This window comes from Mustela putorius, unplaced genomic scaffold, assembly GCF_011764305.1.
Source record: "Mustela putorius furo isolate JIRA1106 unplaced genomic scaffold, ASM1176430v1.1 tig00003923_pilon_pilon_pilon, whole genome shotgun sequence".
NCBI lineage: Eukaryota > Metazoa > Chordata > Mammalia > Carnivora > Mustelidae > Mustela > Mustela putorius.
The window spans coordinates 7,865,003-7,881,459 of NW_025422068.1; the positions used below are offsets into that span (position 1 = coordinate 7,865,003).

The following is a 16,457-nucleotide window of genomic DNA, read 5'->3' on the forward strand; positions in this document are numbered from 1 at the left end:
CCGGCAAGAATTTCCCACCAGGGCCCATCCCAACCACCCGGCGTCCGGACCCCGCGGTCCCGGAAGGCTGTGCAAGCGGCTGCAGCGCCTACCTTGTCGTAGGCGCCCCACGACAGCTCGGTCTCGATGACCATGACCACGATGCCGAACATGCCGAAGATGAGCGCGTAGTCGCTGAGCCGCTTGCGCTTCTCGAACAGGGCGCGCCGGTGGCCCAGCTTGTAGCCGATGTTCTGGTTCTTCTTTTTGCTGGACTTGGTGCCACTGCTGCTGCCATGCCCGCTGCCGCCACCGCCGCCGCCGCCTCCAGCGCTGCCGCTGCCGCCGGCTCCGTAGAGCGCCAGGTTATTGGAGTTGTTGTGCTCCGGCTTAGACACCACGATCTCCGGGGCTGAGGACGAAGCGGCGGCCGCGGCGGCGGCTGCAGACGGGGAGGACGCGCCGCCACCTCCTCCGACCGACGCGGGGGGCTGTAAGGGCTGCGCCTCCGAGTCCATCTCGTGCAGGTTCCGGCGGGACGCGCTCAAGTTGCTGAGCGGCCGCATGACGCCCCCGTTGTACCTGCAGCTGCTCATGGCTATTTCGGTGAAGGGGTTGCTCTCGCGGCGCGCCTGGGGCTGGTGGTGCTGGTGGTGCGCCGGGTGCGGGTGGTGGTGGTGGTGCGAGAGCGGGGGCCCGGAGCCCAGGCTGCCGAGGCTGCCCGTGGGGCTGGCGGCGGGCTGCAGGCTGTGGCACTGGTGGTACTGGGAGGCGGACGCCGGCTGCTGCGTGTACTGCTGCCGGAGCGCACTGGCATGGCTGGACGGCGTCAGCTCGCTCACATTGAGCTGGCTGCCCCGGCGCGACGAGCAGCAGCAGCAGCACGACGAGCCCGACAGCGGCGAGGAGGTGCGGGTCCGGAAGGCGCCGCCGGGCGAGGAGGTGCGGAGCAGCAGGGACAGGTTATCCCCCGCCCCCGCCCCCGCCGCCGGGGCTCCGGAGGGGGCGCAGCTGTTGCACGGGAGGCATGGGCTGCTGCCGCCGCTGCCCGGCGGCTGGTGCGCGAGGTGCGGGTGGTGCTGAGGGTGCGGGAGGGACGCGAAGGGCGGGCACGGCTTGTCCTGGCTCTGTTGCTGCTGCTGGCAATGCAGGTGTGAGGAGCGCGGCGGCGGCGGCGGCTGCTCCGAGAAGAAGCCGCGCTGGAACTGCAATGGGGTTTCCATGTCAGGGCTGTTAAAGCTGCAGGGAGACCAGGCGGTGGTGCACCCTGCGCAATGCGTTATGGTCGGGAGCGGGGACTCCTGCTGCTGGTGCGAGGAAGGGCCCATGCCGGCTCCGGTAGAATCCAGGCGGCGAGTCCGATTGGTTGGGCGCACCAAAACAATGGGCATGACATCACCTGCGGGGACCGAGACCGAGTTTGCGGCGCGCGCGGCTTAGGGGAGCGTGTGTGAGAGAGAGGGATGGGGAGGAGGGAATCTGCAGGATGAGAACCCTGGGGGTGCGCAGGCCAGGGAGGAGTGAGGGCTGGGGGCCCCACCTGCTGATGGGGAGCGCCGGGGAGCACCACCGGGGATGGGGAGCCCCCAGACTGTGCAGCCGGGCTGCGGGGGAAGGGGCGAGAAGAAAGGGGCGTCCCTCCCTCCCTGCCCTCCTCGCCGCCGCCCCCCTAGCTCGTGCCGGACGCGCAGTCTAGATCACCTGCGCCGGGCACTGCAGCACGTTGGGCCACCCCAGCCGTGGGTCAGGCGCGGGGACAGTGCAGAACCCCTGCCATTTGTCCGCCCGCGTGCACGCCTCGTAGGGCTGCAGAACAGCAGCCCCCTCGCTGCACGCCCACCTCTCCCTGATCGTCCCGCGGAGAGTGGGCCGCCGGCTGCCCGCCAAAGAACTGCGGGGGCACCCGCTTTGGGAAAAAAAAGTTTGGCGGCTGGCTCCGCCAGTGCAGCAGGGTTTGGGGAGAACCTCGGGGCCTGAGCCCCGGTTTGGTCGCCTCGAGTTCAGAGCCAGCCCCGCGCCCCGATCTTCCCCAGTCGCTGGGCTCCGGCGCCCGGGAGTCGGGATTGGCTGCGCCGCGCTCCGGCCCGAGTGCGCCGCGGCGCGGGGAGGGTTAACCGCCTCGGCACCCGGGCCGGGGGAGGATGGGGGCGGGGCCGGAGGAGGGGATCCCCACCGTCCGCGGGAGGAGCCCGTGCGGGCTTCCCGGGTCCCCCTGGCGGGGGCGGAGGGCTTTCCCAGATACCGCCCGCTCACATTTGCGCCTTCTGCGGAACATGAGGGGCTGGCGCCCCCGGCCGCCGGGTCCCCGGGCTCGGGCGCTCAGGCCCTCTGGCCGCCCCAGTGGGTAGGTCCGCGGGCTTCTCCGGCGGTGGAGAGGCGGCTTGCTCGAGGGTCTGGGGGCTGCTCAGCGACCGCCGGCCGCCAGCGCCTCCTCTGTTCCTCTTCCTCCTCCCCACCTGCAAAGCACAGACACAAAGCAAAGGCGGGTCACAGATGCGCAAACCCCGGGCTTCTCCTCGGCCGTGCCCCGACTGCGGGTGGGAGAGGGGCCTGGCGCGGGCCGAGTCGCCACCGTTCGTTACAGAAATTATTAACAATGAAAACCCCGGCTGAGTGTCCACTCCCGGGCGGGTGCTGGAGTTTTGCTAGAATCAGGTGTAATTATTTACTTTCTAATAAACGGATAAAAATGGCAGTTTGAGGCTCACATATTTCCCGCAAAGTGCTCTTCTCTTAGGGGATATACCAACACAAAGCGGTAGGGGACCCTTTTCCGAGAATTGTTACTGCTCTATCTTGAGTGCTTCTCCTTCGTATTTCTTTGTACATGGAAATTCCAGGCTCCCCGAAAAGGACAGGAAAGGAACTAGCCAGCTAAATATTTGTTTCCATTGTAAATCGTAATTTAAATGCATGATTTTTATGATCGGGATTATAGTGAATTAGACCAAGAAATTAGAGCGTAAACAGATCACCCTCATTAGGTAATTGGAATTCTCAGCTGGATCCAATTTCTTGATATTCTACTCGGCAGCTGCCCTAAAGTTGCTCACCAGGTACCTTGTCCTAGGACTGTGTGTGAATGCGTTTTCAATACCATGGAGTGAATAATTCATTTTAGGATATCTTTTGGACATGGGTTAAACAATTTTAATTTTTTGTACGTGCAAAAAATCCAAAAGGGGAAGGGGGTGAGGGGAAGCACAGGTTGCTATTTGGCCCACAGCTCTCCATATAAGATAAAGAGTACTGTCAGAAATTTTATTTTTCAATAGTCTCAGTCAGGAGTAGAATTTGAATAGCTACAAAGTGGAGCCAGTATTTTATGTTTATACTCTGTCCTGATTTTTGGCAGTTCAACAAAACTTGCTTAGTTACAAAGCTCATGGTAGCTGAGTAGCTAATGCAAGAATTGTGTGGGGCGCATGGCCATTAAAAACGATTCTAATGAGCTGACTTTGAAATTAACAAAGAAAGCTTCCAAATTAAGTTAGTCACCTCTGGTGTGAAAATTCAACGCAAGCACAAAATCAATCATACATTTATTTTCACTTCACTATATGCGGCTGAATTGAATGAAGAGTTTGATTCCTCCTTATGAATGAAATTCTTCAAGGGAGTGTAATCACAGGACATCAATACTTTCATAAATTTAGCTGAAAGATGACATCGATGCCTCCCCAAATATCACGATTGTTGCCAGCATCCAATTAGATATAAGGTTCTAGAATAATTCAAACACTGTAAGTAATGGCTACATTCTATGTATCAAACTGACTTTCTCAAACAGCAAGTTTAAGGCTTCAAACAGAGGGTTGCGTAAACTAATTAAAAGGGACAAAAGGTTGTGTCATTTGGCCTGTATATCTCTGTGCCTTGGTACGGGATTAGGTACAGTTCCATTAATCATATAGAAAAAAAGGGTGTTTACTAAGATTTATGACCATGATGTACAGAGTTTCCATTGGTCACAAAGGGGACTCAGGGGGAGGATGGGACCAACAGAGTAAGAATGATATGAAGATAGGACCCAGCATGAGGAATTGTCAGAATACCTAAAATCAGTTCATAGTGCTTCTTCCCCGCCAATATTAAAACAACAACAACCAAAAAAAACAAAACAAAACAAAACAAAACAAACACAAAAAGCCTCATGAAATAATAAGGTGAAACTCACTGTGACTGGAGAGAGAGAAGTCAATCAGATGTATATCATTGTTCTGTTTTAAGGAATCATCTGATCACACCCTCCATCCCCCAAAATCACCTTGCTAATAAATGTCTGTTTGGAGAGTATGATAATCCTCTATCGGTATGATTATGGAAAACCACAGGATACCCCCCAACAATGTCATGTTTCATTTTTCATCTGTGTCGTTTGGGGCATTCCCACACTATTGGGTTATGTACGACAGGGGCACATTTAAGGAGTTTTTGTTTTCACCATTCCTCTCTTCTTTATAAAATTAGCAAATGAATCGTAAACTTATATATAAACCTTTAAAATTCAGACACCGTAATTTTGCCCCTTTTTTCTATAAAGGATTATAGAGATACACGTGACCAAGCAGTCGGAGCAACAAAGACAGTGTTCTCCCACAGGGTTGGTGCTGTGTGCACAAGAGATAGTCATTTAAACCTGGAAGACCAAGGAGGGAAAGAGAGAAGGAGGAAAGGAAGAAAGTTTGAAACAAAAGTCGCAAAACAATGCCCTGTAACCTCTGACTAGAAGCTTTTGGAAAACGACCTTTGCTTCTCTTTCTACCGTTAAGATATATAGCGCTGGAATTTCTCTAGTTTAACACCAGAGGTCATACTCATCCACCAAATGCATTTTGAATCTCATCAATTAGTGGCCTCCCATTTCCAGCATCATTTATGAAAAATCACCTGGGTTTTTGTTTTTTTTTTCTCTAGACTAGAACACCCGGGTCCCCATATTTGTGGAATTTCAAGCTTGCACACATACAAAGAACACCGCCCGCCGCCACCCCCCCCCACCCAACACATACACTTAACATTGGTCTTAGAAGATCCATTTTCCCAGACCACATAGGGTCTTGGAAAAAGCTGCGGGTTGTTTGCTCTCTGATCCCTTACTTGACTCAGATTTACATGATGCCATTGTTTATAATTCTCTTTTTCCTAGGAATTATTTGTGCTCTCTCTTTTTTTAAAAAGATTTTATTTATTTGACAGACAGGTCACAAGTAGGCAGTGCAACAGGCAGAGAGGGGGTGGGGGGAAGCAGGCTCCCTGCTGAGCAGAGAGGCCATTGCAGGGCTCCATCTCAGGACCCTGAGATCATGACCCTGCAGAAGGCAGAGGCTTAACCCACTGAGCCACCCACGCGCCCCACGTGCTCTCTCTCTCTCTTCATTGTTCCTTCAAAAGCAGGACTCCCCTGAATTTGGATGTTTCTGGTCTATTTCCAGGGGTAGGCAGAGCAACTGAGGCAGGGACCCACACTGAGAAGTCTAGAGGGAACTTTGAGCTACGAAGTCAATGTTTTTCTGAGACTTTCTTTTTTTCTTTGCCCAAGTGAGAAAGTTGTTGGGGGTTGCCAAACAGAGAGGTTGTGATAAGACACAGCCTCTCTGAACTTAGTTTACAAGGTGGTAAATATAAATGCGCAATTGGGGTCATATCAAGAGTTATGGAGTAGCACAATAAGAGTTATGGAGTAGCTAGGAGTAGCACAATAACAGGTCCACATTTCCCAAAACAGAACCATTAAAAGGCGATAAGAACAGATGTTTTTAAACCACAGACTGTCCTAAATTTGTAAGAGATAAACCACATTGGATCTGAAGAAAAGATTAGAATAATTTTTATATGTATTCTTTTTACTTCTGCATCATGATCAGAAAGTGTCAAGACCTGAATGAGCTTATTGGCGATGGCCTTGTTAATTTTTCTCCAGAATGCTATTATTCAGGGACTAATTATCATGTTGGAGCCTATTCATTGACTTTCCAAATTTTTTTCTATTCTCCTCTTCATTTCCAGCTAATTGGCATATCTGTCAAAGTCTCAGCAACTCCAGCAAAAAAAAAAAAAAAAAAAAAAAAAAAAAAAATGAAGCACGTACACTAGTTTTGCTAGAATTGAACCATGTTACATAATTAAACATGAATACCAGGTTAAAATTACTGACTAGGGGGGAGTCTTTTGAAAAAAATCTGCAATTTCATAAACCAATATCCTTGGCAGTTAGAACCACACATCCAAATCCAGAAAGTCATAAAAAAAAAAAAAAAAAAAAAAAAACCCCAACCACCTAAAGGCAGCCCATTCTAGTTGAGAAAGTTTCTGCATTATTTTATTTGCATTTGCTAAGGATCCTTATGAGAGATAGGAAAGTTTTCCTTATCCTCTCCATCTCAAAGGTAAAGAGCTTAATGCAATCCAGGCAATCCAGTGCCCCAGGGTTCCCCAGGTCACACAGCTAACAAGGCAAGCCAGACTTCAAACGCAGCCTTCAGAGACCACCTGCTGAATCTGTTTTGCAGACTTCTAGCATTTCTTCCACAGCCACAGAATAACCCAATCGCTCTATCGACTCATACAGCCTGTCCTCCACTAGCAGTCCGGGAATGGACCGCAGGGGCTTGTCATTACCATTCACTTCCTTTCAATGGCCTCAGGGACATTTCCTCACTGGCATAGTTGGGATTCTGTGATTCCTGACTGCTGGTCTCTTGTGGACGTCATTTGATCAACAGAATAATTTATAAGGATCCAGTACAAGTGTGGATACAATGGCAGGGCTGTAGGCACGCAGGTCCAAGGTGCCTAATTAAAAAGTATAAAAAGTAGGGCGATTCTGGGCTGCTCGCAGAGTTTGCTGCCTACTTTGCAGTCTGGTCTGGCATTCCTTATTGTTGGCATCATCCGTCGAAGAAGCTGCAGGCCAGTGAAACGTATATATTGGCACTAACAGGCTCATTTTGTCTTTTTGTGAAATAAGGGGGATTCCCACGCTCAAGCTGCCTGCCCTGTGGCTTGGAGGAATTTGCCAGCAGCCCTGCAGGGACCCGGCCACCTGTGTTCTTGCCGCTTCTCCCATTATGCCAAAGAGTGGGGAGAACCGTGTCGCTAGATGAACCCCAAAGAGCCCCATAGGGAATTTTTCTACAAGCTGTTTTTTCGTTTGTTTGTTTTTCCTGGTATCTCCCCTATGGGTGTTCCTGCCCGGATCAGCTTGACACCAGACCGCACAGGACCCCCAGAAACGCGATCAAACCAGAGGGGTCCAATCTGGTGGGCACAGTGGGCCAAATTCACATTTTTCCTTCACTGTACTACAGTAACAAACTGAACTCTCCTCCCTAGGAGGCACCAAGACAGGAAACCCCCAACCACAACGGGAAGAAAACAGGATGGGGCTTAAGTTCCTGGAAATCCCCACCCCTTCCTGGGACCCAGGCTGATATCCAGCATCCCCACCCCCACCCTCCCACCCCACAGCCATATCATTTATACCCCCTCTGCCTCTTAGTGCCCTTGGAGCATGAGCTCCCTTCCTCCATTCTCTCTTTATTCTCTGGATAAATGACCTGCTTGCCACCAAAGACTGTTTTGTTCCCTGGCTATTTGGCCCTGAAAGGCACAGAGCAGGAAAGAAACTACAGGTTTGGTAACAACCAGAGAAAGGAAGTCAAGCTGTGGGCCACAGGAAGAGAGAAACTAAACATCTCACAGCCAGGGTAAAGAATCAGCAAAAACGGGAACAAAGATATGCAAAGCCATCCTTAAATAACGGAGGTCAAAGCTGCCCCTTGGTGATCCCAAATGTTCCAGGGTCGCTCAGTGCTGAAACAAAATGAAGCTACAAAAGTTTTGGAAAGTTTATTTTCCCTCCGAAATCCAATTTATTTCCCTATCATTATTTGGCCCTCTTTACAGGATTGGCGCTACCATGCCTTAGCTCTTCCCCCCGCCCCTCCCCCCCGTTTCCTGTTAACCCATTCCGGTGTGTTATTTATCACACCATCTGTTTTTTTCCTTTTGATTTTCTACCACTTGCCAAACAGCCTCAGGAAATCTATGTATCTCCCTTTGCCTATCTACATACTATCACCTCCCCGCTCCCAACTATTTATAAATCCCCATTCCCTAAGTAATTGCCTTAGGGCAAGGAGAGTGTTGGTGTCCACTTACAGGAAAGGAAAGAACCACAACTGGTTCTAAGTTCAATTAAACAGAACAGTGTCCTCAGCAACCCAACACACTAAATACTAATAAATCTTCTTGTTGAACAAAAACTTATCACAAAGGTACCGTGATCGAGATAGCCTGTCATGGAATGAGGATAGACATATACATCAGTGGAACGGAACTGAGAATCCAGAAACCTCCCTTTACCTTTATGGTCAACTGATGTTTGGTGAAGATGTCAAGACAATTCAATGGGGGTGCGATGGGCTTTTCAACAAGTGGACAGGATGTGGTAAAATTTGAAACCCCATATATTATTGATGGGAATGTAAAATGGTTCAGCTTCTCCGGAAAACAGTTTGGCAGTTCCTCAAAATACGAAATGTAAAGTTACTTTTCTTTTTTTTTTTAATATTTATTTATTTATTAAGATTTTATTTATTTATTTGACAGAGATCACAAGTAGGCAGAGAGGCAGGCAGAGAGAGAGGAAGGGAAGCAGGTTCTCTGTTTTTTTTGCAGAGAGCCCAATGTGGGGCTCGATCCCAGGACCCTGGGATCATGACCTGAGCCAAAGGCAGAGGCTTTAACCCACTGAGCCACTCAGGCGCCCCTAAAGGTACTTTTCTAAGGAGCAATTCTTGTCCTAAGTAGATGCCCAAGAAAAATGCAAATACACATCTACAGAAAAAAAAAAAAGTGTCCGTGGATGTTTAAGAGAAGGATGATTCAAAATAACAGCCTAGGGCTGGAAAGAATGCAAATGCCCATCTATGGCTGAGTGTGTAAAGGAAATGGGGTATGCTCTTACAATGCAATATTCTTCATCAATAAAAAGGGATAAAGTTCTGATGCTTTGCTACGACACGAAGGAGCCTTGAAAATGTGTAAAGGAAAGCCAGTCATAAAAGACCACACGTATGACTCCATCTATAGGAAACATCCAGGAGAGGCAAAGCTATAAACAATACATTACATTAGTGGTTATCCCAAGCACTAAATGGAGAGTCACTCTTAATACATACTCTGTTTCTTTTGGGTGAAAAAGATATTGAAAATGGGAAGATGATGGTCATTTAACTCCATGAATATACTGTCATTGATTAGACACTTTAAGTGGTTAAATGATATGGTATGTGAATCGTGTATCCAAAAGTTAAAAACAGATGGGAGAACTCTCCCAGCATAACTGGGTATGAATTAAAAGGAAAGGTATCAATGAAACAAAGGAATCAATTTAAAATGAATACTGGTGAAGCAACAATTGATCTATCAGGCTCAAGAAAAGCAGGAATAGGTTTTCCTCTGTGGCACGAGGGACTGTCAATCCGTGCATTTGAAGGCATTTAAGTTTCAAGACTTTTTTTCCTTGTGAGACACTCCCTGGCTGGGTCACATCCTAAGAATCTCATGGTTCAAGGAATATCCTAAGAAGAATTACAATTAAAAAAAAAAAGAGGAATTTCAATAGAAGAAGGAGCTGTGAGGCACCTTTAATTATGGAATGTACATTTCTCGTCCTGATATCTAAGAAACAGAGAAGGTATATTTTGTACTGAATTCCACAGTTAAAAAAAAAAAATTGCTGTGCTTTGAATGATCCTAACTGATGAAGGAATTCAAATTAACGCATTGTCCAAAGATGACTGGCAGTCCTTCCTGGCGGCCATTAATTACTTTTCCGTGTGATGTCTTAGCTCTATCGCCCTTAAGCTTAAAATACAATGAGACTGAAGCCTTTTGTAAGAGGTTGTCAGGGGCTGTTTTGGAAGTCTAGGCTCTCGGGCTGGAGGGTTGGAAGCCCAAGTACGCTCCACACGCAGTCTGCAGCCTGTGGCTCAGCTGATTGAAGTCTACATCTTAAAGGACTCAGCAGTCAAGAAAACAGAGCCAGAGCCAGGCTCCAGGAGGTGGCAGGGGTCTCATTTGGTATTGATGAGTGACTAGAGCTCCAGGATGAGACTCGCTGCAGCGCCGACTTCAAAAAGACAGAAGCCCTCTTCTGAAAGCCCAGACAATCCTGCAAAGCTGTCTCGTGGAATTTGGGGACATTCAGAGGTGGGTATGAGAGCACAGGAGTGCAAAATCCCCAACCGATTCCCGATCTTCTGGAAACGCTAATTTGCACATGGAGTTTCTCGTGTTTTTAGCCGAGATAAAACTCATGGTTTTGCTTACTGAGTGGATATTTTGCTAAGAGAAACAAAACAAAACAAACCTTAAGACAAAAAGAAAACTTTTTTAGTGGCGCCATAGACCATGGGGAAAAAAGATGTAGGAAAGAGGACACTCTGTTCTCGAAAATAAATTACTTGAAGTGGACCAAACCATTGAAATAAGATTAACCAGAAAAGATTTTTCTAGGTTATTAGCAAACACAGTTCCGAGATAAAGGACTCTTGCATTTCCTGTTGTGGATTTGAGGATTTTGCTTATCCCAAGATCAGGGCTTGGAGGACACTAGAGAAAAAGCAGTCTTAAAATGAGCCTCACTTGGGACGCCTGGGTGGCTCAGTGGGTTAAGCTTCTGCCTTCAGCTTGGTTCATGATCTCAGGGTCCTGGGATGGAGCCCCACATCGGGCTCTCTGCTCAGCAGGGAACCTGCTACCTCCTCTCTCTCTGCCTGCCTCTCTGCCTGCTTGTGATCTCTGTCTGTCAAGTAAATAAATAAAATCTTTAAAAAAAAAAAATGAGCCTTACTTATAAGTGGTAGAATCTCCCATAATTGGTGGAGGGCCACTGACCTCTCTCACCTGCTTGAGTGTTGGCCTATGTAGTTCCATTCAGAGGGCAGATATATAAGGTGGGCTGTAAGGAATGGCCTTTCACCTCACTTTTTAAAAAGATTTTATGTATTTGAGAGTGAGAGTGAGTGAAAGAGAGAGAGCACCAGCAGAGGGATGAGGCAGAGGGAGAAGCAGACTCCCCACCATGTGGGGCTTGATCTCAGGACCCTGGGATCATGACCTGAGCTGAAAGCAGATGCCTAACCAACTGAGACACCCAGGCACCCCATCACCTCCTTCTTTAAAAAATTTTTATTTTATTTTATTTTTTTAGTAATCTCTACACACAACGTGGGGCTTGAAGTCATAATCCTGTGATTTAGAGTCATAAGCTCTTCCCACTGAGCTAGGTAGGAAGGCCCCTTGTCCCTTTAACAAGCACCAGAGAAAATATTGTAGGTTTCTAGATCTCAGGCTGACGGCCCTTAGGAGACGTGTATGATCTCTTTTCTTCTGTTTTCTTTTCTTCTTCTCCTCCCTCGATTCCCCCTTTTTGTTCCTGAGAGGACAATGTGGATTCTCCTAGAAAGCAGCCTGCATTCTTCCAGGTTTAAAGAGGATCTTGGTTTCACAGTCAACAGAAGGGTTAAAGGAAAGAGAAGGATCTGATATTTCTGATAACGAACTAGAAGGACCCCAATTATCAGCAGACTGAAACAGGAAATAGGCAAGAAGAAGAAGCATTAGCTTGTGATGACTACGGCAATGTGTAAGACACAGGTTATGTCCTCAAGAAGCTCAAAGGACTAGACCCTTGTTTCCTTCTCATTCATTTTTTTTTTAAAGATTTTATTTATTTATTTGACAGACAGAGATCACAAGTAGGCAGAGAGGCAGGCAGAGAGAGAGAGAAGGAAGCAGGCTCCCCGCTGAGCAGCGAGCCCGATGTGGGACTCGATCCCAGGACCCTGAGATCATGACCTGAGCTGAAGGCAGCGGCTTAACCCACTGAGCCACCCAGGCACCCTCATTCATTTTTTTTTTTAACTAGGAAAACTGACTCAAAGAAATGTTGAAGATGACCTTCTAAGCCTTCTTCGTGTAGCTAACACAACTAAGCCTTAAAAAACACATCTCACTAAATGTAAGAAATGAAACTACAGAAATACAGAAGATTAAAAAGGAGATCAAGTTTTATAATCTCAAGATACAGTTTCCCTGAGCAAATAACTAACAGCCATGAAGGAAAAGACAACTGATTTGAACATACAGCATTATGAAACATCCATAGGAACCAAAATCAAAAGCACAAGTGCTGTATTTAATAGACAGAGGATTAATATCAAGAACATTTTGGGGGGGTGCCTGGGTGGCTTAGTCCATTAAGCAGCCAAGTTTTTTTGTTTAAAGATTTTATTTTTTATTTGACAAACAGATCACAAGTAGGCAGAGAGGCAGGCAGAGGGCAGGGTGGGGGGAAGCAGGCTCCCCACTGAGCAGAGAGCCCGATGCAGGGCTTGATCCCAGGACCCTGAGACCATGACCTGAGTCGAAGGCAGAGGCTTAACCCACTGAGCCACCCAGGCACCCCAAGCAGCCAAGTCTTATTTTCAGCTCAGGTCATAACCTCAGCAAGATCGAGCCCTGTATTATCTGGGTGCTGATTGTAGAGCCTGCTTGAGAGTGTCTCCCTCCTTGTTTCTCGGTCCCTCCCACTCCTCCAAAAAAAAAATTGTTTTTAAAGATCTAAGAAATTAGATAAAATGAAAGATAACATAAGTAATAATCATATTATTACTTAAATAAATAAGATAAAATGAAAAAACCAAACCAGATAGGGAAATAATAAAAGGCTATGAGTAAGCAACTCTAAGATAAATGGTCAGAGAAAGTAAAACTTCTGAATAATCAAACAAATGTAAATTGAAACAATTTTTTTTCTATTACACTGAATGATAATTATACATAATGCACTGGTAAAGATTCAAGAAACCAGCTTTTTCATACACCATCACATAGGAGTATAAATTGGAAAAATCTATGTGCTTTTGGGGGGAGAGGGGATTGTTTTATTTTGCTTTTTGTTGTTGTTGTTGTTTTGTTTTGTTTTTTAAAGATTTTTATTTATTTATCTGACAGAGATCACGAGTAGGCAGAGAGGCAGGCAGAGAGAGAGAGGAAGGGAAGCAGGCTCCCCGCTGAGCAGGGAGCCCGATGAGGGGCTCGATCCCAGGACCCTGAGATCATGACCTGAGCCGAAGGCAGAGGCTTAACCCACTGAGCCACCCAGGCGCCCCTTGCTTTGTTTTCTTAACCAAAAAACAGACTCTTAGCTCTAGAGAACAAAAAGATGGCTACAAGAGGGGAGGCTGCTTGGGGGCCGGGTGAATTCCGTGATGGATGGGGATTAAGGATTACCATGATGAGCACTAAGTAATGTACAGAATTGTTGAATCACTGTATTGTACACCAGAAACTCATACAACATTGTATGGTAACTATACTGGAATTTTTTTTGAAATAAGCAAAATAAATTACCCCCCCCCCAAAAAAAAGATCAGGTGGATTAAAACAGAAGTTTTTGTTATCTTAGTTTCTGTTAGAAATTCAGGTGCACCTTGGCTAGTTGGTTCCGGCTCTGAGTTTCTTATGAGGTTGAAGCTGGCTTCATAAAGGTGAGGATCAAGGGGCACCTAGGTGGCTCAGTTGGTTAAGGGGCTTCCTTCAGCTCAGGTCATGATCCCAGGGTCCTAGAATCAAGTCCCACATCAGGCTCCCTGCTCAGTGGGGAACCTGCTTCTCCCTCTCCCTCTGCCTGCAGCTCCCCCTGCTTGTTTGCTCATCTTCTCCCTCTCCGTCTCTCTCACTGTCAAATATATAAAATCTTAAAAAAAAAAAAAAAAAGAACAAACGAAAAGGATGAAGTTCAAGATGGTCACTCATATGGTTGACAAGTTGGTGCTGGCTACCAACAGTCCTCAGTTCTTCACCACACGTACCTATCTGTAAGGCTTCTTAAGGATCATCATGACACTGTGGCTGGCTTTCTAAAAGCCAATTACTTAAGAGAGAGCAAGTGTCTTTTATGACCCAGCTTCAGGGTTACATGCCATCATTTCCACTATGTCCAGCAGTTGCAAGGGCCAGCCCTATTCAGCCTGGGAGTGGACTGCCTGGGACAAGGAATAGTGAGGTCATCTTGGAGGCTGGCTGACACAGTCCACCCTGCAGTCCCTAATAGTTCACCTCCGTCCCACATGCAAAATATACTCACTATCTCCCAATGTCCCCAATTTCTCACCATTAAAGCATCATCACAAAATCTAGAGTCTTGCTGTTTAATGAGATAAGGCGCTTAGATTCAGTTCACCTTGATGTGAAAACCTGAGAATGAGATATACAAGTTGTCTGTCCCCCTCATCCCCAAAATACAAGCATGGGGCATTATAACATAAGTAAGGATAGTGTTATCAACACTCCCACCCAAAAAAAGGGGGAAATGGGGGCAGAGGGGTGGGAATCACTGCTACACAGAAAATCTGACATCAATAGAGAACATGGTGATAGAAGGTTGATTGGGATTTGAGGTCCAGGAAAGATTCTTCAGGAATCTTGGCTCTACTCTCTAGGCTCTTGGTTCTATCTTCTGAGTTATGCTGCCCTGTCCATATATGGTGGCCCAATTTCACAGCTGAGCAGTTTTCACAGCCTGTGTCTTCCCTGTCTGAGTTCAGGATTCAAGGCCTCTTTTCATGTTATGCTATCTCAACCCTTACCAATTCAAGCTGGCAGCATTTCTGCCAATACTATTCCCTGAAAAACTGTGTGGGACTCCACAGAAACTTACCAGTGTTTAGGTCCATTAGACAAGAGCCACATCCACAAGACTTTGCGATAAATCAATCCTGTCATCCACTTGGCTATTGTTGGAGCCACTGAGAATAAGACCTTAACATTCTTAGAGAGTCACTGCTTGGCTGAACATTTCTGAGGCACCCCCTTAGATCTTTCTGTGCTCTAATAAGGAATTTTGGGACTGCTTAGCTCAGTTGGTTTAGCATCTGCCTTTGGTTCAGTTCATGATCCCTGGGGTCCTGGGATCAAGCCCCTCATTGGGCTCCCTGCTCAGCGGGTATCTGCTTCTCCCTCTCTCTCTGCCCCTCAGCCTGCTCATGCTCTCTCTCTCTCTCTCTCTCTCTCAAATAAATAAATATATCTGGGGGGGAAAAAAAGGTTTTGCGGTCACCCCTCTAACTTCAACTTTATATTATAGTTTCCCCACATGGCCCAGAATTGATCTTGCCTACAGTTTACCTCTTAAATTCTAGCATCATTTGCCACCTTGAAAGGCTATGAATTTTCCAAACCAATAATCCGTGGATCTCTTTTATCTGACAGTCCTAACTTCATCTTCTCCCTCTTCTCCTGTGCTTTATGATAAGCAGCAAGTAGCAGCCAGCTTTCAGTGTCCTGCCTGGAATTCTCCTTAGCAAGATTACTCAATTCATGAGATATATTTGATAGTTTCCATATTACCCCAGGTGACAACGTTGCTAAGCTTTCTGCAGCCCTGTTTCCTCCAGAGTCCAATAAGGTTTTTTGCATTTTCCTTTTTAGTCTTGGCTGGCAGCCTCACGGCACATCATTAGGTCTCTGCTAAGAGTCTCTTGTCAAGGTCCAAAACTCCAACTTCTTCCCACTGCCTGGTTCCAAAGCTTCATCTGCATCTTAAATTTTTGTTATGGTAGCACCCTACTTCCAGGTGCTAAAAACTGTTTCTCCGTTGCTGTGTAAAAAATGCCATGACAACTCAAAGCAATAAATGCTTATCTCACATGGCATCTGTTGGTCCACAATCCAGGAGTCAATTCCTGGAGTGGCTCTAGTGTAGGCTTCCTTACGAGGTGGCAGCCATGTTGACTAGGAATGCAATAATGTGAAGGACTGAAGACCACCTTCCAAGATGTCTGACTCACATGACTGCAAGTTGGTGTGGGCTGTTAGCAGAAGACTTGAGTTCCTTGCTATGGGGACTGCCCACTGGGCTGCTCCAATGTCCTCAGGGGTGTAGTGATTGGTTTCCCCTCCCACATGCCGCAGGCATCAAGCACGTGCTTTGATGACACTCTACAAGCGACTGACCTCTCCACCCCCTTGATGTGGCGATTTCCTGACAGAGAAGCCATAGGTCCTAAGAGCATGAGGTTCCCGTTGCTTCTGTGAGGATAGTCCTCTTCTTGCGCCAGTGCCACCCAATAACCCTGCTTTGTTTGTGTGAGGAAGGACTGCTTCCACGTCTGTGAGCCCAGACACTGAGAGAACACGAAGAAGCCCTGATTCTTCAGACACAGGTTTCTCCACAGGGGATCATTCTCTACCCTATTCCAGTACCTGTTCACTGGGAAAGCATGGAGCAAGCTGACTGCATCAGGGAAGATTTTCAGCATTGGCCCGTCAGGCGGTTGGCACTCCATATCGCCTATATCCAACCTCCTTGCTCTGAAAACCAGTTTGGTAATGCCCACCAGAATGTTAAATAAGTAATTTTTCACACGTCCACTAATAGGAATCTATTAAAAAGATTTGGATGG

At 47.2% G+C, this 16,457-nt stretch overlaps 1 protein-coding gene across 2 annotated transcripts in view; it reads right to left on the bottom strand.

Annotated features, from left to right (window-relative positions):
* The window catches only part of KCNN2 (potassium calcium-activated channel subfamily N member 2), a 149,555-nt gene extending 147,112 nt beyond the window's left edge, over positions 1 to 2,443 (bottom strand). The window contains exons 1-2 of one of the 2 annotated variants that reach the window (XM_004759056.3): positions 2,233 to 2,443; positions 93 to 1,378 (exon numbers count right to left, since the gene is read on the bottom strand). In XM_004759056.3, the coding sequence (XP_004759113.1) occupies positions 93 to 1,378; positions 2,233 to 2,254 (1,308 nt within the window). In that variant the 5' untranslated portion in view covers positions 2,255 to 2,443. The remainder of the gene's footprint in view (positions 1 to 92; positions 1,379 to 2,232) is intronic. The other variant, XM_045069313.1, reaches the window with a different exon arrangement.
* Between the last annotated feature and the right edge of the window lie 14,014 nt (positions 2,444 to 16,457).